This window comes from Canis aureus, chromosome 25 (assembly GCF_053574225.1).
Source record: "Canis aureus isolate CA01 chromosome 25, VMU_Caureus_v.1.0, whole genome shotgun sequence".
Classification (NCBI taxonomy): Eukaryota; Metazoa; Chordata; class Mammalia; order Carnivora; family Canidae; genus Canis; species Canis aureus.
The window spans coordinates 44,851,050-44,877,500 of NC_135635.1; the positions used below are offsets into that span (position 1 = coordinate 44,851,050).

The 26,451-nt window shown below is 37.4% G+C and overlaps 1 protein-coding gene across 10 annotated transcripts in view; it reads left to right on the forward strand.

The window, feature by feature from the left end:
- The window catches only part of ADIPOR2 (adiponectin receptor 2), a 146,160-nt gene that overhangs the window by 84,436 nt on the left and 35,273 nt on the right, over nucleotides 1–26,451 (forward strand). For 7 of the 10 annotated variants that reach the window (XM_077871639.1, XM_077871638.1, XM_077871637.1 and 4 more), the window contains one exon: nucleotides 16,416–16,672. In XM_077871639.1, the coding sequence (XP_077727765.1) occupies nucleotides 16,502–16,672 (171 nt within the window). In that variant the 5' untranslated portion in view covers nucleotides 16,416–16,501. Of the gene's footprint in view, nucleotides 1–7,182; nucleotides 7,255–16,415; nucleotides 16,673–20,384; nucleotides 20,519–26,451 lie in introns of those variants that run through there. The other 3 variants (XM_077871633.1, XM_077871635.1, XM_077871641.1) reach the window with 2 other exon arrangements.

The following is a 26,451-nucleotide window of genomic DNA, read 5'->3' on the forward strand; positions in this document are numbered from 1 at the left end:
ATTTTTCTAAATGCATTTTCTGTTTTCCATTTACCTAAGCTTGAAAAGGGGCAAAAATTATTTTTTCTTTAAAGATTTATTTATTTATTCATGAGACAGAGAGAAAGAGAGACGCAGAGACAGAGACATAGGCAGAGGGAGAAGCAGGCACAGGGAGCCTGATGCGGGACTCGATCCTGGATTTCAGGATCGTTCCCTGAGCCGAAGTCAGATGTTCAACTTCTGAGCCACCCAGGCATCCCCCGAAAAAAAAATTTTTTTTAAGAGTTAAAAAATAAAAGTTGTTGTTGTTGAATGCAAAGAAAGAAGGCACCTGGAAACAGAATTGTGACCTCGAGTGGTTTTATAAATTTTGTTATGTGTCACTTGTTCCATTTTTTTTTTTTAAGATTTTATTTATTCATTCTTTAGAGAGACACGGGGGGGTGGGGTGGGGGCAGAGACACAGGCAGAGGGAGAAGCAGGCTCCATGCAGGGAGCCTGATGTGGGACTCGATCCCAGGTCTCCAGGATCAGACCCTGGGCCAAAGGCGGCACTAAACCGCTGAGCCACCCAGGCTGCCCTCACTTGTTCCATTTTAAAAATCTTTATTAAACCAGAATCTAATGGTCTTGTATTTTTCTGTATCTTATTTCTGGTGCTTACTAATTGCTGTCAAATAGTGGGACATGTCATTTGATCTGTCAATTTATATAATTTTAAAAAATTTCTTCATGGTATGAGAAGAAATATAATTTATGGAAGAATGATATTTTAGGTTTAGTAAAGACAGCTTTTCAGGATAGAATAAACCCAATTTGTGATGCCTTTTTGTTCTGCTATTTGCATAGTTTTGTAGACTTTAGAGATAGATGAATATACTTGCAGTCTAGGTATTGGGTTGCTATGTTAATCATTGTTCTGGAGATTTTCTAATCTGCAAAATGGGAGTGATAAAGTAAATTTACTGTTTTAGGGTGGAGTTGGTGAAATGTAGCCCTCAGGCTTTCGCCTGTTTTTTTTTTTTTTTTTAATGGCTCATGAGCTAAGAGTGGTTTTTACATTTTAAATAGTTTTAAAAAGTTGTTTTACGACATATGAATGTAAATTATATGACCCGTAAATTTCAGTGTCCATAAATAAAACTTCATCGGTATATAGCCACACCCATTCGCTTATGTACTAAGGCCAGTTTTTCACTACAGTAACAGAATTAAGTAGCTGTGGTAGATGCCTTTTATGGTCTACAAAGTCTAAAATGTTTACTGTCTGGACTTTTACAGAAAAAGTTTGTTGATCTTGCCTGAGTGTCTTGAATGCTGACTAGTTATTAGCTAAGTCATATATGCTCTTTAAACGGTTTCCCCAAATTACTTATTAAATGGTTAAAAATTAAATGGTAAAGGAGTATATAAAAGGCCATGATGATGTCTGCGACTAGAGATAAACATTTAGATGTAATTAATTTTCATTTATTTCTGAAGAAAAGTGATATTTTTGAAAGGCAAATGTATTTGTTTTCTAGGACTTCCATAGAGTATCACAGACTGGGTGGTTTAAACAATAGACCTTTTTCCCCCATAATTGTGGAGGCTAGAGGCCTAACATCAAGGTGCTGGCAGTTTTGGTTTCTCCTGAGGTCTCTTCTTGGCTTGCGGGCAGTTGCCTTCTTGCTGTGTCCTCAAATGGCCTTTTTTCTATGCATGTACATCTCTGGTGTCCTCTTTTTTTTTTTTTAATTTTTATTTATTTATGATAGTCACGGGGGGGGGGGGGGGCAGAGACACAGGCAGAGGGAGAAGCAGGCTCCATGCACCGGGAGCCCGACGTGGGATTCGATCCCGGGTCTCCAGGATCGCGCCCTGGGCCAAAGGCAGGCGCTAAACCGCTGCGCCACCCAGGGATCCCTCTGGTGTCCTCTTTTTATAAGAATACCAGTTCTAGTGCATAAGAGCCCACTGTTAAAAATTTAATAGCCCTATCATCATATATAATCACATTCTAAAGTACTTGGGGCTAGGGTTATATGATGAATTTGGGAGGACAGAATTCAGTCCATAACATCAAAGGAGTTCTTTTTTTTTTTTAAAGATTTTATTTATTTATTTGAGAGAGCATACAGCATGATGGGGCAAGGGCAGATGGAGAGAGAGGGAAGCATACTTCTGCTTTAAAGATTCATCATGCAGGGAGCCTGATGTGCGGCTCAATCCCAGGTCCCTGAGATCATGGCCTGAACTGAAGACAGACAGTTAACCAACTGAGCCACTCGGCCACCCCAATACCAAGGAATTTCTAATTGAAAGCTTCATTTAATCATTAGGTAAATTTTGAGGCTGTACTATGTGACAGCCTATGTACTGTGGTAAACAGGACAGACAAAATTTGACACCTTAGGAACTGATGGTTTAGTGAGGGAAGATAGATAATAGAAACAAGTAATATGATTTCACAGAGTGGGAAGTGCTATGAAGGAAATTAAACAGCTATCAGTAACTGGTATGGAAGTTGGGGTAATGCTTTGTTAGGTAAGGATAGTCTTGTGAATGTATTTGGAAAAGGTGACGTTAGGGCCCAGATCTTTTTCCAGGTCTTCAAGATGATCAGGATTTGTATAGACAAGGATCAGAAGAATAACTGAACAGGTTAGGGAACTTTATGAGTTAAGTTGGAAAGATTGTTGGCCCAATCATGAAAGGCCTGTGGAGATTATGGAAAAGATGTTGGTTTTCTTTTGCATGAGGAATAAAATGTACTACTGGAGGAATTTTAGTGGAGTAATTGGTATGATTTTTCTGTTTGAAAGAACACTTTGGCCACTGTACAGACTGCAGGTTTGAGAATAGAGACAGGGAGACCCATTATTAGGGGATTATCAAAAGTATTCTTGGTCAGAGATATTTATAACCTGGCCTAAGAAGTGATAGAGAAAAGGGAAAGAAATGGAAAGAATTTGAGAGGTATATCTCTAATATCTAATAGCATTTGCTAATGGATTGGATATAGGGATTTGGGAGGGGATCCCTGGGTGGTGCAGTGGTTTAGTGCCTGCCTTTGGCCCAGGGTGTGATCCTGGAGTCCTGGGATCGAGTCTCACATCAGGCTCCCTGCATGGAACCTGCTTCTCTCTCTGCCTGTGTCTCTGCCTCTCTCTGTGTGTGTCTCTCATGAATAAATAAATAAAATCTTTGAAAAAAAAAAGGGATATAGGGATTTGGGATAAGGGAGGAATATCTTTAGCAATAATGTTGTATAATACTGTCCACTAAGGCAAATAACTGTATTAGTAGCAAATTGATTGCTATGTCAGCAAGTTGGAGAATATAACTTGGAAAGATAAAGCTTTAAATTGTTAAGTAGCAGAACTTAAGGCAAATAAACAGTGGTTTGGTTTAATTCAGTGTCCAACTGACAGGCTTATAACTATTAGAAAACAAGTAGGGAATTCACAGGTTGCTGGAAAGTGTGCCTTTGGGACAAATAACCTGCCTGGAACTAAAAAGCCTTAAAGACTCTTATGATAAATGTCGAGTTTGATGGGATGACTATGAATGCTGTGTCTTCTATGCTATAGTGATTTTCTTTAGAGCTAGAGCTCTTTATTCTAAGGTAAATGTTTTTAAAGTGTAGCAGCCCTTAGGTGAAAGGTATGATATATAACATAATGATAGGTAAAGATGACTTTATTTTTGGGAATTTAAACATTCTCTGCCAAGAATTTGAACTCAGTGGGGGGGTCAGAGTTGTGAGATCTGGATCTGGTTTTTGCTACATATTTCTATGGCTAGCTCTCCACCTCTGAGGCTCAGGTCCTACATTTAAGACAGACATCTAATAGAAGAAAGTGTTCAGAGACACAGTAGTTCAGGGTTGAATGGAATGTACAAAAACTAAGGTTAATATAATAGCAACCTTCTCTATTTCAAGATCACTAAGTTTTGTTTTCCTTTTGAGGAGTTGGGAATTAAAGAGTTTAATAGTGTTATTACTTTCTTATTTTGGGAGGCTATAGCAATTCTAAAGACATTTGTCAAGTACAGCTCTTTGAGAATTATTTTTTTAAAAATTGCTTGTGGAAAGACGGTCCACAATTTGTCAAGTGGTATTGGCAAGCAGTAGCTCATATTCTATGAGGCATGTAACTCAGATATCTATATACTGTTACTGATATGAGTTATGTTGAATTGTTAAAATTAAAGATCATTTTTGGTGATTTCTATCTGTGTAAAGGTCTGGCTTGAGAGATAAATAGGCTATACTATCTACAATAATTATGTATATATAATAATTTAACTCCTTTACTACGTTAAAAAATGTGACTTTTTGAAGTTGTCATTTAATGATCAGTCTTTTATTTTTTTTCAGATTGTCATTGGGTATGTATGAGAAATGAGACCACTAGTCATGTTTTTAAAATTAATTTTAGGAGGTTATAGGACACTATATTAAAATGCAGAGGCCCTGGGTGGCGCAGAGGTTTAGCGCCTGCCTTTGGCCCAGGGCGCGATCCTGGAGACCCGGGATCGAATCCCACGTCGGGCTCCCGGTGCATGGAGCCTGCTTCTCCCTCTGCCTATGTTTCTGCCTCTCTCTCTCTCTCTCTCTCTGTGTGACTATCATAAATAAATGAAAAAATAAAATAAAATGCAGAAAGGAGGACAGCCTGGGTAGCTCAGCGGTTTAGTGCCACCTTCAGCCTGGGGTGTGATCCTGGAGACCTGGGATCGAGTCCCACGTCAGGGTCCCTGCATGGAGCCCACTTCTCCCTCTGCCTGTGTCTCTGCCTCTCTGTGTCTCTCATGAATAAATAAAATCTTTAAAAAAAAATAAAATGCAGAAAGGAATGCCTAATTTCCCGTTATGTTCCAGATTCTTAGAAATTTTTAAAAAGTGCTTATACCTCATGATTTTGGTAATAAAAACACGACATTCACTGTTTGGGATTTTCATTACTTGTTATTCTTCAGAACTATTAAATTTATCTTGGAATAGATACATAAAGTACAAAGTACTGATCTTAGAAGAAAAGTTTTCAGTCTTTCACTATTGAGTATGATGTTTGTGTTTTTTTCATGTATGACTTCCAAGATGATTTCCTTCTTTTTCTATTTACTGTTTTTTTTTTATCATGAGAGGATGTTGAATTTCTGACACTAGTTATGATGCACATGCTTTTTTTCCCCTTAATTTTGTTGATGTAGTATATTACATTGATCAGTTTTCTGTGTTGAACTATTCTTGCATTCCAGGAATAAATTAAATTGTCATGTGTATAATCTTAATATACTGCTGAATTTTTGGTAGTATTTTGTTGTGGATTTTTGTGTCAGTGTTCACAAGGAAGATTGGTCTGTAGTATTTTTGTAATATTTTTCTCTGGCTTTTAGTTCCATCAGTTTTGCTTCATATATTTTGATGGTTTGTTATTAGGCGCCTAAATGTTTACTTGTATCTTCTTTTCTGAAACTTTCATTAGTATATAATGTCCTTTTTTTTTTCTCTTAAAATCTTTTTTTGATGTAAAGTCTGTTCTAATATCAGTACAGCTATTCTGTGCTCTTTGGGTTACTATTTACATGGAATATCTTTTTCCATCCTTTCACTTTCAGCCTGTTTTATTTTCTATATGCCCTATAGCTTTTTTGTCCCTTCCTGCATTCCTGCTTGTATTTCTTTTTTTTTTAATTTTTTTTTTAAATTTTTTATTTATTTATGATAGGCACACAGTGAGAGAGAGAGAGAGGCAGAGACACAGGCAGATGGAGAAGCAGGCTCCATGCACCGGGAGCCCGACGTGGGACTCGATCCCGGGTCTCCAGGATCGCGCCCTGGGCCAAAGGCAGGCGCTAAACCGCTGCGCCACCCAGGGATCCCCCTGCTTGTATTTCTTGATTAAAAAAACATGCAGTGTTTTGCAGTGCATTAAGTTTCTTAATGTTCTTTTTCGTATATTTTATAGCGTGTATGTGTGTGTGTGTGTGTGTGTGTGGTTTTCATGCTGTTGCCTTTAACATTCTAAAGTTATAGTACTGTAATTTGAATTTGTAGCAGGTTAACTTCAAGAATGTGTAAAATCTCTTACAGCTGTTTCCATTTATTTTTATTGTTGTCACAAAATTACATCTTTATGTGTTGTTTGCCCCCAAACATAAAGCAAATAATTCTTTTAAATGCATCAGTCTCCTAAATTAAGTAGAAAATAAGATTGGTGTTACAAAGTTAGAGTAGTACTAGCTGTTATACTAATAGTTGTTTTTTCCTTTAAATGTATTTAAGGAATACTAATTTCCTTTCAATGTATTAGTCTCTTGGGGCACCTGGGCAGCTTAGTCTGTTGCATGTCTGGCTCCTGATTTTGGCCAGGTTGTTGATCCTAGAGGTCCTGGGATCGAGCCCTGCATTGGGCTCTGTGCTTAATGGGGAGTCTGGGGAATCCCTCCCTCACCTCTGTCCCTCCACATGTGTGTGTGTGTGTGTGTGTGTTTTCTCTCTCAAATCAATCTTAAAAAAATAAATGTGTTAGTCTTTTAAATCACATAGAAAATGAGAGTTATGAAACACTTGTTATAGCAATAATAGCTTTTCAAATTATTTATTTATAATTTATAATTGTTTATTTCTCTGTATGGTTTCAGGGTATTGTCTAGTTCCTTTTTATTTCACCTTGTAGACATCCCTTGAGTATTTTTTGCAGGGCAGGTCTAGTCACAAACTACTTCAGCTTTTGTCTGTCTGTGAATGTTGATATCTCCCTTGCTTTTGAAGTATAGTTTCACTGGACGTAGGGTTCTTGGTTGACAATTTTTGGGAGGAGGTAATTAAGAGGACATAACCAGTGGTTGACCTGTAAACTGAACCCTGGGCATTTGGAAGTTTCTCATGCTCTCTCCTGTCTTTACATTCTTTGTGGTTTCTGAAATATCTTTTTTGTTTGTTTGTTTCTGAAATATCTTTGAGGGTCTCTTCATTTTACTACTTTTTTTTTTCTTCTGGTGTTTTGGTTTGCATAAGATCTTCTCTATACCCAAGTTTGCTAATTTTTTCTTCTTCAGAGCTGTTGAGTCCACATAATGACTGTTAAATTTGTTGTACTTTTTAATGCCAAAATTTCTGTTGAATTTTTTTCTACTTTATCTCTCTTTATTGATATTTTCTATATGATTTTGTTAAGTTTTTTTTACTTAAGTAATTTCTACACCCAGTGTCAGGCTCAAACTCATGACCCTGAGATCAAGAGTCACATGCTCTTCCAGCTGAGCCAGACAGCCACGCAGGTAGGTGCCCCTAATGTGACATTGTTATTGTGCTTTCCTTCACTTCTTTAACCTTAGTTTCCTTTAGTTGTGTGAACATGTTTATATGGTTACATTATAAAGTCTTAATTTGATAAGTCTCTCTCACAGGAGACGTTTTCCCCCATAGTGCAAGTTTTTTTTTTTTTCCTTGTGATGAGAACTTTGAAGATTTATTCTTTTAGCAACCTTTGAATATACAATACACTTTTATTAACTATAGTCATCATCTACATTACATCCCCGGGACTTATTTTATGAGTGGAAGTCTGTACCTTTTGATCACCTTTATTACCCATTTTTCCCCCCTTTCTTCCTAGTGTATGGATATACTTTCCTGTTTCTTTGCATGCCCCCTAACTTTTTATTAGATACTGGACCTCTTAGATAATGTGGCAAATCTAGGTACTGGCCTCCCTCTTCCAATGTTTGTTATTTGGTTGTTACCTGGAATAGTGACTGATTGTTTTAATTGAGTCTTTTTCCCCATTAGTGTTCAGTTTTTTTTTTTTTTTAAGATTTTATTCATTTATTTAACAGAGAGAGAGAGCTCTGCCAGAGAGCACAAGCAGGGGGAACAGCAGAAGGAAAGGGAGAAGCAGGCACCCTGCTGAGCATGGAGCCCAGATGGGAATGTGGATGTGGTGCTCCATCCTGGGACCCTGGGCATCCTGATGTGAGCTGAAGGCTGCTGCTTAACTGACTGAGCTACCCAGGTGCCCCTAGTGTTTAGCTTCTGTTACTGTTTCTCAGGGAGGTGTCATTTTGATATGTCCACAGTTACCCAGGGATGATACTAGTTTGGGTTGGGCTCTCTTTTCTGTTTCCCTGACCACACTTGGCTGTTAAACTTCATTAATTGCCAGATGATTGCTCTGGCCACTCCTTATTGCCTGTCACCCAGTTACCCTGATGATTTTATTTATTTTTTTTTTATTTTTTTTTAATTTTTATTTATTTATGATAGTCACACACAGAGAGAGAGAGAGAGAGAGAGGCAGAGGCATAGGCAGAGGGAGAAGCAGGCTCCATGCACCGGGAGCCCGACGTGGGATTCGATCCCGGGTCTCCAGGATCGCGCCCTGGGCCAAAGGCAGGCGCTAAACCGCTGCGCCATCCAGGGATCCCCTACCCTGATGATTTTAAGAATGCCTTGGACTCTTAATTTTTCTGCGGACTAATCCCATCAAATTCTAGCTCCTCTGAAGGAACGGTTTGGTTTCTGAGTTTAGTGTTTAATTTTTGTTACATACTAGACTCCTCCCAGTTATCTTATTTTCTGGTATTCTTCTGCAAACTAACCTGCCTAGAGTTTAGCCTGTATCTTTTTTATTTTACTTTTTATTTTTGGAAATGGGGAGGGGTAGAGGGGGAGGAGAGAGAGAATCTTAGGCAGGCTCCATGCCCAGTGTGGACCCTGCCAGGGCTCAATCTTCCCATGCTGAGATCATGACCTGAGCAGAAATAAGTAGTCTAATACTTAACCAGTGGAGCCACCTAGATGTCCCTAGTTTAGTCTATATTTTGATTCTGCTCCCAATACTTCCACTGTTCTTCAGAATGCCTTTAGACTTCTTCACCCAGTGTTGCAAATAAAGTTAAGCCTTTTGGGAAGAGATAGGCCTTCCTGCCCACTCCCTTCCAGCTTCTCACCCCCAGGCAAAATATCTGAACCAGGGCTCTAGAGATATGGGGACAATGAAAAGTTCCTAAGTGATAGCCCCACACTCTTAAGGGATGAGTGCTTGGTGGGCCACTGGGCTTTGGTCTTGGGTCCTCTCAGCTTGTTTCTCCTGGTGTAGAACCTCCACCTCCTGAGCTGTGTCAAGAATGACCAGTGCCCTGCTGTTCTCACCATTCAGTGGTCAATGGCAATTGCCTCAATTCCACAAGTAGGGCTTGTAGGAGGAAGAGAGCCCCTACTTGTAAACTGTGTTTATCTGGGATTAGCCTTGGCAGTAGGTACCCCCAGACAGAATAAGAAATACTGATGTCCTCCTGTTCCTCCATGGAGGAAACTTCTCCGTCTGGGTGCTGGAGGCCAAAGGGCCCTGTGTTTTTGGCTGCAAGAGCCTGGAGTAGTTTCTCTGCCCCTCTGAGTTGGGAGGGGGAAGAAGAGAGACATCTTGGTTCAGATACCAAAGATTTTTTACTTTTCTTACTGAATTTTTGTCGGTAATCTTGTTTCTTTCTATATGCTGTTTACCTTTGGGACTGTTTCCAGAGGTTTTTAATTTTTTGTTTTAGCTTGTTTTTATCATTTTCATTGGGGAGCAGGTCAGCAGAGCTCCTCATGCAGTCATGCCAGAAGTTGTTCTGTTCTTTTTTTTTTTTTTTTAATTTTTTATTTATTTATGATAGTCACAGAGAGAGAGAGAGAGAGAGGCAGAGACACAGGCAGAGGGAGAAGCAGGCTGCATGCACTGGGAGCCCGATGTGGGATTCGATCCTGGGTCTCCAGGATCGCGCCCTGGGCCAAAGGCAGGCGCCAAACCGCTGCGCCACCCAGGGATTCCCCCCCCCCCTTTTTTTTTTAACCATTCTGATTAGGTTTGTAATGATAGTTCATTTAGGTTTTAATTTGCATTTCCCTGATGGTTAATGACGTCGAACACATGATTATTTTGATTACTTGCCATTTGTATATCCTCTTTGGTGAAACGGATGCTCTTGTCATTTGTCCATTTTCTGGTTGGAGTGTTTTTAAATTTTTTTTACATTTTTAAATTTAAATTCAGTTTGCCAACATAAAATATAACACCCAATGCTCTTCCCATTAAATGCCCTCCTTATTGCCTGTCACCCAGTTACCCGAAGCCCCCACCCTCCTCCCTTTCCACAACCCTTTGTTTGTTTCCCAATGTTAGGAGTCTCTCATAGTTTGTCTGCCTCTCTAATTTTTCCCACTCAGTTCCCCTCCTATCCCTTACAGTCCCTTTCACTATTTCTTATATTCCATGTATGAGCAAAGCCATATGATGATTGTCCTTCTCCAATTTGATTTATTTCACTCAGCATAATACTCTCCAGTTCCATCCATGTCGAAGCAAATGATGAGTATTCATCTCTTCTGATGGCTAATATTCCATTGTATTTATATACCACATCTTCTTTATCCATTAATCTGTTGAAGGACATCGAGGCTCTTTCTACAGTTTGGCTTTTGTGGACGTTGCTGCTATAAACATTGGGGTGCAGGTGTTCTGGCTTTTCACTACATCTGTGTCTTTGGGGTAAATACCCAGTAGTGCAATTGCTGGGTTGTAGGGTAGCTCTATTTTTAACTTCTTGAGGAACCTCCACACAGTTTTCCAGAGTGGCTGCACCAGTTTCCCATCAACAGTGCAAGAGGGATCCCTTTTCTCCACATCCTCTCCAACATTTGTTGTTTCCTGTATTGTTAATTTTCGCCCTACTCACTGGTGTGAGGTGGTATGTCATCGTGGTTTTGATTTGTAGTTCCTTGATGGCAGTGATGAGCATTTTCTCATGTGCTTGTTGGCCATGTGTATGTCGTCTTTGGTGAAATTTCTGTTTATGTCTTCTGCCCATTTCATGATTGGATTTTTTCTTTCTTGGGTGTTGAGTTTGATAAGTTCTGTATAGATCTTGGATACTTGCCCTTTATTTTATATGTCATTTGCAAATATCTTCTCCCATTCTGTAGGGTGGTCTTTTAGTTTTGTTGACTGTTTCTTTTGCTGTGCAGAAACTTTTTATCTTTTTTTTTTTTTTTTTTAAGATTTTATTTATTTATTCAGGAGAGACACAGACAGGGAGAGGCAGAGACATAGGCAGAAGGAGAAGCAGGCTCCATGCAGAGAGCCCGATGTGGGACTCGATCCCGGGACTCCAGTATCACACCCTGAGCCGAAGGCAGACTCCCAACTGCTGAGCCACCCAGGCATCCCAGATCTTCCAACCATTTTGAATTTATCTTTGTGTATGGTGTAAGAGAATGGTTCATTTCATTTTCTGCATGTGGCTGTCCAGTTTTCCCAACATCATTTATTGAAGAGACTGTCCTTCTTCCAGTGGATAGTTTTTCCTGCTTTGTGGAATATTAGTTGACCATAGAGTTGAGGGCCCATATCTGGGTTCTCTATTCTGTTTCATTGATCATGTGTCTGTTTTAATGCCAGTACCATACTGTCTTGATTACAGCTTTGTAATACAGTTTTAAATCCAGCAATGTGATGCCTCCGGCATTGGTTTTCTTTTCCAATGCTCCTCTGGCTATTCAGGGTCTTCTCTGATTCCTTACAAATCTTAAGATGATTTGTTCCAACTCTGTGAAGAAAGCCCATGGTATTTTGATAGGGATTGCATTGAATGTGTAAATTGCCCTGGGAAGCATAGACATTTTCACAATGTTTATTCTTCCAATACATGAGCACGGAGTGTTTTTCCATCCATTACGACTTCCTCAATTTCTTTCAGAAGTGTTGTGTAGTTTTTAGGGTATAGATTCTTTGCCTCTTTGGTTAGGTTTATTCCTAGGTATTTTATGGTTTTGGGTGCAATTGTAAATGGGTTGAATTCCTTAATTTCTCTTTCTTTAGTCTCATTGTTAATGTATAGAAATGCCACTGATTTCTGTGCATTGATTTTGTATCCTGCCACATTGCTGAATTGCTGTATGAGTTCTGGCAATCTAGGGGTGGAGTCTTTTGGGTTTTCTATATACAGTATCACGTCATCTGCAAAGAGGGAGAGTTTGACTTTTTCTTTGCCAATTTGAATGCTTTTTATTTCTTTTTGTCATCTGATTGCTGAGGCCAGGACTTCTAGTACTATGTTGAATAACAATAGTGAGAGTGGACATCCCTGTTGAGTTCCTGATCTTAGAGGAAAGGCCCTCAGGTGTTTCCCCCTTGAGAGTGATATTTGCTGCGGGCTTTTCATAAATGGCTTTTAATATATTGCGGAATGTTCCCTCTATCCCTACACTTTGCAGAGTTTTAATCAGGAATGGATGCTGTATTTTTTCAAATGCTTTCTCAGCACCTATTGAGAGGATCATATATATGGTTCTTATATTTCTCCTGTTGATGTGATCTATCAGGTTGATTGTTTTATGAGTGTTGAACCACCCTTGCAATCCTGGGGATGCATCCCACTTGGTCATGTACTGTTGGATCTTCTTAATGTACTGTTGGATCCTGTTGGCTAGTATCTTGTTGAGAATTTTTGCATCCATGTTCATCAGTGATATTGGTCTACTGTTCTCCTTTTTGGTGGGGTCTTTGTGTGGTTTTGGGATCAAGGTAATGCTGGCCTCATAAAATGAGTTTGGAAGTATTTCCTCCCTTTCTGTCCTTCAAAACAGCTTTAGTAGAATAGGTATTATTTCTTCTTTAAACGTTTGTAGAATTCCCCTGGGAAGCCATCTGGCCCTGGTCTTAAAGTGTATCTGGGTATCTTGATGCTTCACTGCCCCTCCTGCAATTCTGCCCGATTTCCCTGCTAAGCACTTTTCTGTCAGTGAAAACTCAGGCTTGGATTTTTAAAGTTCCTACTTGTCCAGTGCTGGGCTTTCGTGTGCCCTGAAGCTTTTGCCCAGGTAGTTGTGGTTCCCCTCCCCCACTTTATTTCTTTTTTCTTTTTATTTATTTTATTTTTATTTTTTTCACCTTCCTACCTTGTTAGAAGGGAAAATTTTTCTCTCCTTAGCATTCCAGCTGTTCTCTACCTCTCAGGTTGAATTTTTAGGTGTTCAGGATGCTTTGAAAGATATTTAGGTAAGTTTGTGGGACTGGATCAGTTGAGGACCCCTACTCCTCTGCCATCTTGCCCGTTTCTAGTTGCAGTATTTTTAAGTACTGTTGCATTGTGAGTTCTTTATATAGTTTAGATAATAGCTTATTGTTGGATATGTGATTTACAAATATTTTCTGTCAGTCAACAACTTGTCTTTTCAACTTCTTAGAGTGCTTCAGAGAGGAGTTAATTTTGATGAAGTCCAATTTATCACTTTTTTCCTTTTATGGATCTTACTTTTGGTGTCAGGTCTCAATACTCTGCATAGCTGTAGAATATGAAGATTTTATCCTGAGTTTTTTAGAAAAGTTTTACACTTTTGCATTTTACATTTAAGTCCATGATCCATTTTAAGTTAACTTTTGTATAACCTGTGAGGCTAAAATTGAAGTTCTTCTTTCTTTGGCTGTCACCATTTGTTAAAAAGGCTACTTTACACTAAATGGCTTTAAAAATAAGAGTTGGGTATACATTTTAGATCTCTGTTTTGTTTCATCAATCTGTGTGTCTTTTCTTCTGCCATTACCACACTGTCTTTACTGCTGTAGCTATATAATAGGTCTTCATATTAGTTAGAGGGATTTTCCCCACTTTATTATTTTTCAAGATTGTTCTTAGTAGGATCTGTGCCTTCCATATAGATTTTAGAGTAAGCTTGCCATTATCTTGTTTTCATGCTAAGACTTATCTTAGATTCTTAGTATCAATGCTTTTGGTATCAAAGCATTGCATCCAGTAGCAATATTTTTTGTCATTAGATAGAATGCAAATAAACTAAAATGTATAGCACATTACAATTCTTGAGTGTTTTAGAACTGGAGTGTTTTGTTGAATCTTTAGGAACCTCAGAACTGACATAAATCCTTTTTCCTTCAATAATTTTATTGTTCAAAACATTTTGTTAGGCCTTCTTGCATTGCTTATAAAGTAGTGAACAGAATTAAGTTCTTTTAATTGAAGATTTTATTTATTGCCTTATTTTGTTCATTCTTTTATTTTACTTACAAATTTGGTAAACATTATTTGGAATGTATGTTAATCTCAGGCCTTTCCTGGAAATTTATTTTTTATTTTTTTATTTTAAGATGAATCCTTTACAAATTCTTTGGGAAAACTTACTTCATGTTACTTTCTTTTTTTCTGAGTTGTGGATTACAAAAATAATTCTAATAGAACGTCCCATTAACATTCTCACAAATGAGCAACACTCCACATATAGCTCCGGGTTATGAGAAGTTTGATGTGGTCATATTTCAAGGCTGCTTTGCAGAAAGCTTTATTTTACTTGCAACAATTTGAGAAAAAAGATTCTGATTCTGTAGTTTACTTATGATGTAAGCCAAATGACTTTAGGGTTCAAATTTTTATCCTTTTTTCCCCTAGTCTTAATCTTTTGGGTAGTAGAAAGAACATGAACATCATGAGGGCCAGAAAGACCTGGGTGTAAATCTCAACTGTTCCTCTTTATTTTTATTAAAATAAATTAATAAATTAAGTTCAGAAGCCACAGTTTTCCACATCTGTAAAATGGATGATAAAATACCATTTTATAACAACACCTCAGGGGCTGGCTATATATTAGGATTATGAGAGATACCATGTGATATGTAAATTCTCTGGTACAGAATTTAACTTTGTTGAATCATTGATCCACAGTAAATACTAGCTTCCTTTCCCTGAGATAAAATGAAATGGTTGTTGTCAGTTTTGTGAGCTGTACATAAATAAAGATGTTATTAGCATTGCTTTTTCTTTTAGATTTGGGCATTAATAGCATAGTTTATAATCTCATTATTAATATGCTTGCTCAGGCCCTTATGTGATAGGCACATGCTAAGGTTTGGTGATCCTTAAAGGTTTGTGCCTGTTCTTGCTCCAGAAACTTTGAAAGCCATTAGAGAAATCCTGCAGTAAACTCACTTGATTATATGAAAGAGTTGGCTATTTTTTAGTCTAATTCAAATTTTAGGGCTAATTCTTAATCTTAGTGCCTATGTATATGAAAACCAAATACATATTTTCACCTTCTTTTGATGCTATGCAGGCCCTCCCACTTTGCCCTACTCTCCTTTCCCCCAGTAAGAACTCTGAATCTCATGGGATTTTATGAGCATAACGCATACCCTGGCTTCTTCCTGTTTTAGTGTTTCTAATTGGATTGACTGTTATAATAACCTTATTAGTATATGTAACTACATGTCTAAATTAAGCTTTTGTACTGCGAGTTTAGAGGACCAAGGACATGAAATAATTGAACTCCCAAGAAACTTATGTCAGTCTAATTTAGAAAGATAGTGATGGTCTCTGAAAGTGTTTTTACCACTCAAGAATATTTAAATGTCATCTATCAAATTTTCATTAAACGTTTCTGTGCATAGCACTTTCTGGGAACTGAAGGGATATAAAGGAGTATGCTCTGGTCCTGAGTTTCTTGCCCTGCAAGTTAGTTAGGTTTCAAAACATCTCAGATGTTGAAATGTTAGACGTTTGAGGAACTTAAATGCAAAACATTACTAATAATATGTGCTATGAAAGAGACTTTGTCCTATTTATTTCATATAAAGTATGGTGAATTTCGGTTTCTTAGCCTGAAATGTAGATATACAAATATACCTGGTGAGGTCATTGTGATGTTTAAGAGATTGGATATGTAAGACCCAGCTTTAGTGCATAAAATCCACGTATTCTTTCTGCAGTTTGGTCTGTTTTTAATTGAAACAGTGATTGTAAAATGGTCTGTTTGAAAATAGTCCTGGCATATTGTAAAATGACATATTGTAAAAAAAAAAAAAAAATGCGGGCAGAAAAAAATGAAAAGTTTCCCCAGTTGAGACCTTTGATTCTTCCCTGTGTACTTCTGTACCACGAGCACAGTTTTGAATACTTTCCAGTAATTATTCTGTGTACATATACAATCATACTTTTATAAATTCTGGGGATGTTGTACATGTTATATCTTGCTTTTTTCATTTAAAAATTTATTTTGAAAAAAATTTATTTTGACAGCCCTTTTTTTTTTTTTGACAGCCTTTTTAAAGATTTTATTTATTTATTCACGAGAGACACACAGAGAGGCAGAGACATAGGCAGAGGGAGAAGAAGACTTCCCACGGGGAGCCCGAAGTGAGACTCAATCCCAGGACCCCGAGATCATGTCCTGAGCTAAAGGCAGATGCTCAACTACTGGGCTACCCAGGAGTCCCAGATTTTGACAGTCTTTACTATTAGTACATGTGGATATTTTATACATTGTTTTATTGTTCTTAATGATTGTTGGGTATTCTATTGTTTGAGTGTATAATAACATAACCTTTGTCTTCCCCCAGCACTCATTTAATGTGTTTATTTAAAATATGTTAATTCACAGCTTTCCTCTCCCTTAGGGTCAACTCACCCTCCAGAAAGTCCATCCTCCCAAGAAGAAGGGACAGAAAGAAAGACCTCTTTGTAAGAAAGTCTTGGGTATCCCATGAACCAGACAGCAGAAAACCGATTGGGGTGCAGCAGGACTCCAGAGCCAGATATAAGGCTCAGAAAAGGGCACCAACTGGATGGTACAAGGAGAAGTGATAATGACAGCCATCAAAGAAATTTGGAGCCTGTTTTAGAGGCATCTGTTCTTTCTTCCCATCATAAAAAAGTAAGTTAAAGGGGAAGTATGGTAAATAAAAAAAATATTTATGGGAATGTGATTAGAGGAGGATATTTAGGAATGCTGGAGAGAGGATGGGGTTTTGAAAAGGAATCTTGAGCACATTTGTAAGTTTTTGTTCAGGATAATTTGAAGTCTCTTAAAAATTTAAGTTAGCTAGGTATTATTTGATTTTATAGTTAATCCTTTTCTGCAGATAGTCAAATCATACTTAATCTGCTTTATCTTATTTGAGAAGAGAAATGGGTTTTTGTAGTTCAACCATGTTTTAGTTATGACATTATCTTGTATATTTTTGGAGAAATTCTAACTCTGTGCTGGAACTACTTTTCCAAATATGGTTTATCTCCAGTGCATACCTTGAAAGTCATTAGAATTCTTGGAACAGAAGGCAGATACTAATCTTTCCTTTTACTCCCCAGAGAAAAGAGCAGCTTTTAAATTATTTAAGCAACTATACCTAGAGAGCAAAGGTATAAGTATCTGTGAACAGCATCAGAAAGTCATTGTTTTATGTATTTTGTTATGTGCTTTGTATCCTTGGAATTATGTAGCATGTGTCCACTGTTGTGGCTCTAGTACAGTGTTTCTCAAACTGTAGGTTGTGTCCATTAGTGGTTTGTGAAATTGATTTTGGTACAAGTAGTTTTTAAAAAATTAAACAGCAAGAGAACAAAGAGGGACATGTATGTAGTAATATACAATTAAACCATATTATTTGATGAAATTATTTAGTTTTATATAGGTAATATATAGATATGAATAATGTATGCATTTCTTAATGTGGGTTGTAGTTTAAAACATTTTGAAAGCCTCTACTCCAAACTGCATCTTTACCATCTTAAGAGATAATGTTTATCATGTGGGTAATAGTGGTGTTGGTTTGAACTACAGAGGATTGTCTTGTCCTTTCAGGTCTCTTACAAGAATTTCATCAAAGCATTGTAGCAATATAGGTACAATATAGGAAATTTAAGATATTTTTTCTATTCTTAATGATGCTTATAAGCCATCTTTATCTTCTTGGCTAGATGGTGTTATAGTGAATGATTTACATGTATGCACGTGTGTATGCCTACACGTACACAGGACAGATCAGTAAAAGTAAAAGCACTTATTTGCCTACTAAATATAATTTGGTCTTTAAACCAGCATTATTATGGTTTACAAGAAGTTTCACAGATATCTGGGGCAAGAACTTGCTTTCTTGCTGCCATTTTACAGTAATGTGTACTAGCAGCTAACTATGACTTATCTAAGCTGAGCAAGCTGTTTCCCTCATTTGCTACTAAGGCCTAAGTGGTGACTGGGGTGGTGTTTTGTTTTGTTTTTTTCTTCTTAATTACCGTAAGCACAATGTGAATTATTGATAACTATATACTCATTAGATCTCTAGAACTTTTACAGCTTGCATGACTGAAACTCTATAGCCATTGAATAGCACCTCTCATTTTCTCTGCCCCTGCTAGCCCTTGTCAGCCACCATTGTGCTGCTTTTATGAGCCTGATTGCTTTAGATATCTCATATAAGTGGAATTCTGCAGTATCTCGCCTTCTATTACTGGCTTATTTCACTTAGCATAATATCCTCAAGTTTTGTACATGTAGTATATGACAATACTTCTTTCCTAAGGCTAAGTACTATTCCTTTGTGGGTATATACTGCATTATCTTTATCCATTCATCCACTGATGGACATTTCGGTTGTTTGTACTTCTTGGCCGTTGTGAATAATGCCACCAATACTGTTTTCAGTTTTTCTTTTTGTGTGTGTATACCCAGAAGTCGGATTACTGGGTCATTTGGCAGTTGTATTTTTAGTTAGTTTTTTTTTTTTTTTTTGGAACCTCCATACTGTTTTCCATACGAGTTGCATTATTTTATATTCCCGTCAACAGTGCACAAGGGTTCTCATTTCTCCACATCTTTACCAATACTTACTATTTCCTTTTTTGGTAATGGGTGTTCTAACAGATGTGATGTGGTACTGCATTGTAGTTGCTTTGCATTTCTTTGATGATTAATGATATTGAGCATCCTTTCATATATTTGTAGGTCTTTGGAGAACTGTTCACATCTTTTGCCCATTTTAAAATCCATTTATAAACCAATTGAGTTTTTTTCCCTGTTGAGTTTTAGGAGATCCTTTTATATTTTGGATATTAACTCCTTATCAGATATATGGGTTGCAAATAATTTCTCCTATTCCATAGGTTTTTAATTTTGTTGATGGTTTTCTTTGCTGTGCAGGAGCTTTTTAGGTGACGTAGTTCCACTTGTCTAATTGTGCTTTTGGTGTCATATCCAAGAAGTCATTACCAAAACCAATGTTATAAAACTTAACTTTTGGGGCTCCCTGGGTGGCTTAGTGGTTTAGTGCCTATCTTTGGGGCAGGGTGTGATCCTGGAGTCCTGGGATCGAGTCCCACATCGGGCTCCCTGCATGGAGCCTGCTTCTCCCTCTGCCTGTGTCTCTGCCCCTCTCTCTCTCTGTGCCTCTCATGAATAAATAAAAAAAAAATCTTTAAAAAAAAACCAAAAAAACCTTTTTCTCTGTATTTTCTTCTAGGAGATATATAGTTTTAGGTTCTACATTTAGGTTTTTTTTTTGAGTTAAGTCATTATGAATTGATATTTGTGTATTATATAAGATAAGGGTTCAGTTTTACTCTTTTGCATGCAGGTATCTAGTTTTCCAGTACCATTTATTGAAGAGACTGTATAGTCTGTTTCTTATTATATAGTCCTGCTATTCTTGCTGAAGATCATTTGAGTATATATGCATGAGCTTATGTCTGGATTCTTGATTCTGTTCCATTGGTCTATAGGTCTGTCTTTCTGTCAGTACCATACTGTTTTGATTACTGTACTTTTGTAATATGTTTTGAAGGAAGTAGGATATTTCTAGCTTTATTGTTCTTTCTCAAGACTCTTTTGACTAGGAGTGCCTGGATGGCTCAGTCAGTTAGGTGTCTACCTTTGGCTCAGGTCATGATCTCAGGGTCCTAGAGATCAAGCCCCATGTTGGACCTCCTGCTCAGTGGGGAGTCTGCTTCTCCTTCACCCCCATTCTTCCCCGATTTGCTCTTTGTCAAATAAATAAAATCTTAAAAAAATAAAAAGACTATTTCGACTATTAGAGGCCCTTTGTCATTCCATATGAACTTGAGGATTTTTTTTTTTTAAATGATTGGGGTTATCTTAAAATGGTGATGTAATAAACAGAATTGGAAGAGGATTGATTAAGTTATTGAACACAGAGTTAGAAGATCTATCATTTAGCCTTGTAAAATAGACAAGTTACTTACCTCGGATTTATATTTGTCATGTGTAGTGGGACAATAGATGATATTGGCGTTCCTTTCCAGTGATGATAGAGTTCTACATTATTACCAATCAAATTTGTGGTAGTAAGGAATGTTCTTAAGGGCTTACAGAATGTACACATTGAATTATTCTTTTCTTTTTAGGATTTTGTTTTTAAGTAAAAACAAAATATACCCAATATGGGACTTGAATTTACAACCTCCAAATCAAGAGCTGCATGCTCTATTGACTGAGCCAGCCAGGCAACCCACATTGAACTGTTCTGAAACACACTCATATTAAATAGCTGATAGTGATAATTAGTACCTCTAGCAGTTTCTAGAAGTGATTGTGTAACTGAATGCTTAGTAAAGACTGATTGAAAGTGCAGGAAGAGGAAAGGAGGAAGTGTGTACAGGGCATTTCAAGTAATAGGAGTAGTGTGTGCAAGGTCCTAAATCTGAAAAGAACTTGACATATTTAAGAAGTGTGGTCAGTGGATAGGTGGAAGAAATGAGGGGAAAAAAGGTAAGTACCTTTGTAGACCATGATATGGGGAAAGTACAGTGAAAGTTATTGGAAAGTTTTAAGGAAGGGAGTGATAAGATTTTATTTACAGTCTAGAAAGATCACTTTGGGCTCTTAATGTGAAGATAGCAGAGTTTGGGGGCTGTTGGTGGGGAAAGAAACTTGGAGATGAGTCAGAAGGATGCTATAGAAATTCATGAAAGTAGCTTATTCTGGGTTGATGGTGGTAGTTGAGTTGGCAAGAAGCAGATACATTTGAGCTGTGCTTTGGAGGTAGAGTTGACAGAATTTGTTGGTATGCTGGATATGTTGGGTTAAGGGAGAAGGGAAGGAAATGACAAGAATGAGTGAGGTATGACATGAATACTTGGATTGCTGGGGTAGGATTCTGTTTTCTGAGATGGGAAAAACCAGAGGATAAAGTATGGAGGTGAAATAGGTTTAGGTGGGAGGATCAAGAGCTTGCTTTTGGTTGTGTTAAATATGAAATGAACATGAGACATCTTAGTGGATGCATCTAGAAGATAGTTGGGTAGGAGTGTAGCCTTCCTAAGAGTGGCCAGGGCTGGAAGTAATCTTTTAGGAAGTAGTTGCAATGTAGATGATACTTAAAACTTTTGAAATAGTTAAGGTTACTTAAGAGGGAGAGGGAAAAGAGAAGGGCCTAAGGATCCAGCCATTTAGCCTGAAGAACACCAGCATTCATAGGGCATTTCAATAAGAGGGGAAAGTAGAAGAAGCTAGGAAAGAGACTCTTAAGAGGTAGGAGGAAAACTCAGGAATTGTAATATCACAAAAACCAAGAAAGTCAAGGAAGGGAGGAAGCAGTGATTTGATTTGTTTCTATACTGCTGAAGAGATCATGGACAAAAGGGATAGACTAGTGACCACTGGTTCTGACAACGTGGTGTTCATAGGTGAACTTTAACAAGAGCTTTTTTGGTAGAGGACTGGGAACAGAAGCCAGACCTTGGAGTAGATTAAATTGTGAATAGTGGGTGATAAATATTCATGGCGTGTGTAATAAGCAATCCTTTCTTGGTCATGTAAAAAGATGTTTCAAACAAGTAAACTTTTCCCCACATGTTTCCTGTATACTAAAATTATTTTACACTTTCTGGTTTCCCACACAGAATAATAGTAAAATTAGAATTACATAAAGCCTTTAATTTTTTGCTTATTTCTTTTATAAATGAGTATATTCTGCAGTCTGTAGATGGCAGATGTGTAGATATTTTATTTTTTTAGGTGTTTTTGGACTATTAAAGAAAACTTACTAAGACTAAATTGTAGGACTCCAAGGCCTACTATATTCTAACTGTAGATTTGTGGAGAATCTTTCCTGAGTCCTCTGGACCTATACTTGGAATCTGTACTTTGCTTATCTTTGTGGTATTTGAATATCAAATGTGAATTGAGAATTTTGACTCAACTATCTTCAGTGCAGATAGGTATATTCTGGTAATTTTTTAATCTCTAAAAATGTTCATAATGTGCATATTGAATGTTAAAGAAAAACCAAAGATAAGATTGTATATGGAGAGAGAGAGAACAACTTATAAAGTCATGCACACTGAAATTTAGAGTTATGTAAATATTTTAATGTTAGTGCACCAAAAAAGTACATCCCCATGTTAGTCAGATTTTGCTGCAGAAACTAAATATTCCAAAAGCTCAATGACTTAGAATGATAGAAACAAACATAAGGGCTATGGTCAAGTGTGACTGCTCTAGGTTGCTCTATTGCAGGTCAGCTCCATGAGTCTTCTTATTCTGGGACTCAAGCTGAAGGAGGCTGTCTGGGACATGTGCTCGTGGCATACTGCAAAAGTCCCAGAGACCAAATCAAATCACACATTTGCATTCAAAGTTTCTGCTCATATATGATGTATGTTACATTTGCTTATGTTCCATTGGCCAAAGCAGTTATGTGGCCAGGTCCAAAGATAATGGGATGGGGATTCTATTTTTTTGTGGGAAAGGAGTGAGTGAATAATTGAGAACTTTAATATGTAATCTGCCAAAAGTTTCTAAAGGAAAAAGCCATTCCCTATCCTTGTATCTTGTACTTCATGTAATTTTCAGTGCTGGGGGTGTCTGGGTGTCTCAGCCGGTTAAGTGTCCATCTCTTGATTTCAGCTCGTGTCATGGGATCAGTTGGGGCTTGTCTCTCTCCCTTTGCTTCTCTCTCTCTCTCTCTCTCTCTCTCTCTTCCTTTTTCTCTATCCCAAATAAATATGTAATTGAAATCTTAACAAAAAACCAACAAATTTTGAGTGCTGCATCAGACGCTGGAGAGAATTTTCTTATACCACAGAACACTGGAATGACATTTTGAAGATGTAGGTTCTTCTCTTTATCTAACTCCTGATTATGACTCTGCAGAATTTTTCATTGCATCAGTTTCTCTGAAAAATACCACCAACAACATTGTGTGTGTGTGTATCTTCTATATGCATATTATATGAATAATGTGAGAATTTGTGAAAATTCTGTTTTTAGATTTGATGCTTACTTTTCTGTTCCTATTGCCCTGAATTCTAATTTCCTGTTTGTTGTCTTGAATTTTAATAATGAGCAAAAACAAACAAAAAAACAAATTTAGTAGTGTAAATATCCAGAGGTTTCCTAAGATATAAACTGGTGTGTACAGTTGAACTATTTTTATGATATGTTGAACCTATGTTCTAGATGAGAAAACTGAGACAGTGAAAGCTTAAGTGACCATTCCAGTGGTTTCCTGTTTGGGGCAATTTTGACTCCCAGGAAATACTTTGCAGTGTCTGGACACATTTTTGCTTGTCAAAACTAGGGGAATTGCACTACTAGCATCTTGTGGGTAGAGACCAAGGATGCTGCTAAACATCCTATAATACACAGCCCCCACAACAAAGTACCTAGCTGAGTATGTAAGTGCCAGGGTTGAGAAAGCTAATACATGTTCTGATTACCTCATTGGCACATTGTCACAATAGCAGATCTGAAAATATTATGCTTTTGATTAATGGAAGTATTGTAGGAATGTATTTTTTCAGATCCCAGGTCTTTCATTTTGCAGTTCTCCCAAGAGATTTCATCAAATCCTCATCCATCTTAAATTGTGATTTTTAATGTGCACAGCTTACAGGGTAGAACACAGTGACCCTGTTTGGCTACACTGGGCTAGGTGCTAGGAATATGGTGATGGGTAAGAGCCACAATTTGTTGGCTGCATTACAGAAGTGGAGGAGACACAGACAACAAACCCCCGAAACACATAAATAAGATAATTTCAAAGTGATAATTGTTATGAAGAGAAAAGTATGCTAACATAGTGAGTTGAGAGAATTTTGAAAAAAAAATATTTCTTACTAAGATTTTAGTTTTAGAGCAGTTTTTAAATTCACAGAAAAATTGAGAGGAGAAATAGAGACTTCTTGCCCTCACATGCATAGCCTCCTCCACTATCAACATCCCCCACCAGAATGCTATCTTTGTTATATTTGATGAGCCTATAATTGACACCCAAAGTTCATAGTTTATTTATTTATTTTTTTTTTTAATTCATGATAGGCACACAGTGAGAGAGAGAGAGAGAGAGGTAGAGACATAGGCAGAGGGAGAAGCAGGCTCCATGCACCGGGAGCCCGACGTGGGATTCGATCCTGGGTCTCCAGGATCGCGCCCTGGGCCAAAGGCAGGCGCCAAACCGCTGCGCCACCCAGGGATCCCCATAGTTTATATTACAATTTACTCTTGATGTTATGTATACTATGAATTTGGACATATATCCATTATGGTCTTATACAGAGTAGTTTCAGTGCCCAGAAAATCCTCTCTGCTCCGTTTCTTTCCATCCCCATCCCCCCCATCCCCGAGTTCCTTAGCTGTACTTAAGGAAAGTATGTTTGAGTTGAGGCCTGAGTGATAAGGAACACCAGCAAGAAGAGTATTTCCAGGTAGAGGAAACAAGCTACCATAGGGAGCCAGAGGTGGAATAAGCTTTTCCCCCTCTGCTACTGCTGTCTTCTCTTATATTCTGTCCTTCCCTTTTCTTTCCCGTGAGGACTGAAAGAAGGCCAGTGCAATTAGAGCATGAGGAATAAGAAGGAAAAGTGAAATGAGAGGAGGTCAGTAGGCCAGGGAGGGACCTTGATCATATAGGTGTATAGAAGGACTTTAGGTCTTATTTTAATAAAATCTGCTAGAAAGTGTCTTTGGAGTGTCTAAACAGGAGGGAGGGATTGGTGATTTTTTATACCATCACTCTGGATGTGGAGAAGGAACTGTGAGAAGACAGAATGGAAGGACAGGAGCCTGTAGAATATTCTAGGTGAGAGAAATGTTTGCATGAAATAGGGTGGCAGTAGCAGCAAAAGTGGAGGGATTCCCAGTATATTTTGGAGGACAAAAATATATATATATATATATTAGGACCTCCTGATGGATTCAATGTAGAGATTGAGGAAAAGAGGGTAATCAAAGATCATTATTGAATATTTTAACTGTGCAAAAACTGAGATTGGTAAGATGAGGGGGCAGGCTTTAAAAAGGTGGAATCAAGCATTTCATATTTTAGAATATGAGATTTGAGGTTCTCTTTAGTCATCTTAGAAGAGATAATTGAATAGGTAGTAACTGTATCACTTTATGCTTTTTAATGTACCACTTTCCTTAACTATATTCAAAATTGACAAGTGTGCTTATTGAAGCTGAAGACTTCTGTTAAAGCTAGAGAAATTTCAGACTAGCCAATTAGACTGAGATTTAAAATGGCAGCGAAGTTGTGTTTATAATATGAGTTATGAGACTAAAATGTTTTTAGAATTCAGAATTTGTCCATCCTGTCCCTTTTGTGTCAGATACACAGTGGTTATCTGTTTCTTATTCTATGTATTTTTTTTAATGCTATGTATTTTTATTTATAATTTTCACTTGATAGAGTGATATCTTCTAAATATGTTTGTGCTCCTTGTTTCAATAACAAATTATCAAGCGAATGTGATTTTTTTTCATCCTTATGAATGAACTCATTAGATTGCCTTAAAAACTTCTATTTGAATTTCCTTTAATCTTAGAGTTAACCCAGAAGCCAACAACCTGAACAAAAGAACCATTTCTTTGTTCCCATCTGTTTTAACAGGTTTTCTGTGAGGAATCCTGGAATGAGAGCATTAGATTATCAAATGTTAGAGTTGAAAAGACTCTCTGAAGCCATTTTGGTTTTAACTTCCTCAATTTACTAATGAGGAAATTGTGTGTTTCTGTTCCTAATGAAAATTTGTCCTTTCAGTATTGTTTCTCTTTGGAGTGGAAGTTCTTTGCTGCAAATGAGAAGGTGGTTTATGAAGAGACCAGTGCATCCGTATGAGAGGTGGTTTCAACATACTGGGTCATTTAAGCAGTGAAAACTTCTACTGCTCTAGTTTTCCCTTGCCCTTCCTCTTCATTAATTGCAACTTTTGTTCTGTATTTAATCTGTATACAGTACTGCCCCTTGCTGCTAATTTCAGAGATGTTAGTATAGAAGAATACTATACTATAATAATAAAATAGAATAGGAGCTAGAAAAGGAAGATAGAGTTATAAAAAATTATGTAATTTTGATGAAATTAAAGACAAATCATTAATATCTTCAAGGGACTTAATGAATTCCATACACCAATTTTTTGGTTTTTTTTTTTTTTAAAGATTTTTTTTTTTTTAAAGATTTTATTTATTCATGAGAGACAGACAGAGAGAGAGGCAAACATAGGCAGACGGAGAAGCAGTCTTCATGCAGGGAGCCTGATGTGGGACTCGATCCTGGATCTCCAGAATCACACCCTGGGCAGTGCTAAACTGCTAAGCCATTCGGGCTACCCTTGGTTTGTTTTTGGAGGAAGGATTTCTTTCTTGAAATTTCCAGTTTTGAAGTGGAAATATGTTAGCTGTTAGCAAATAGAGTATATCTG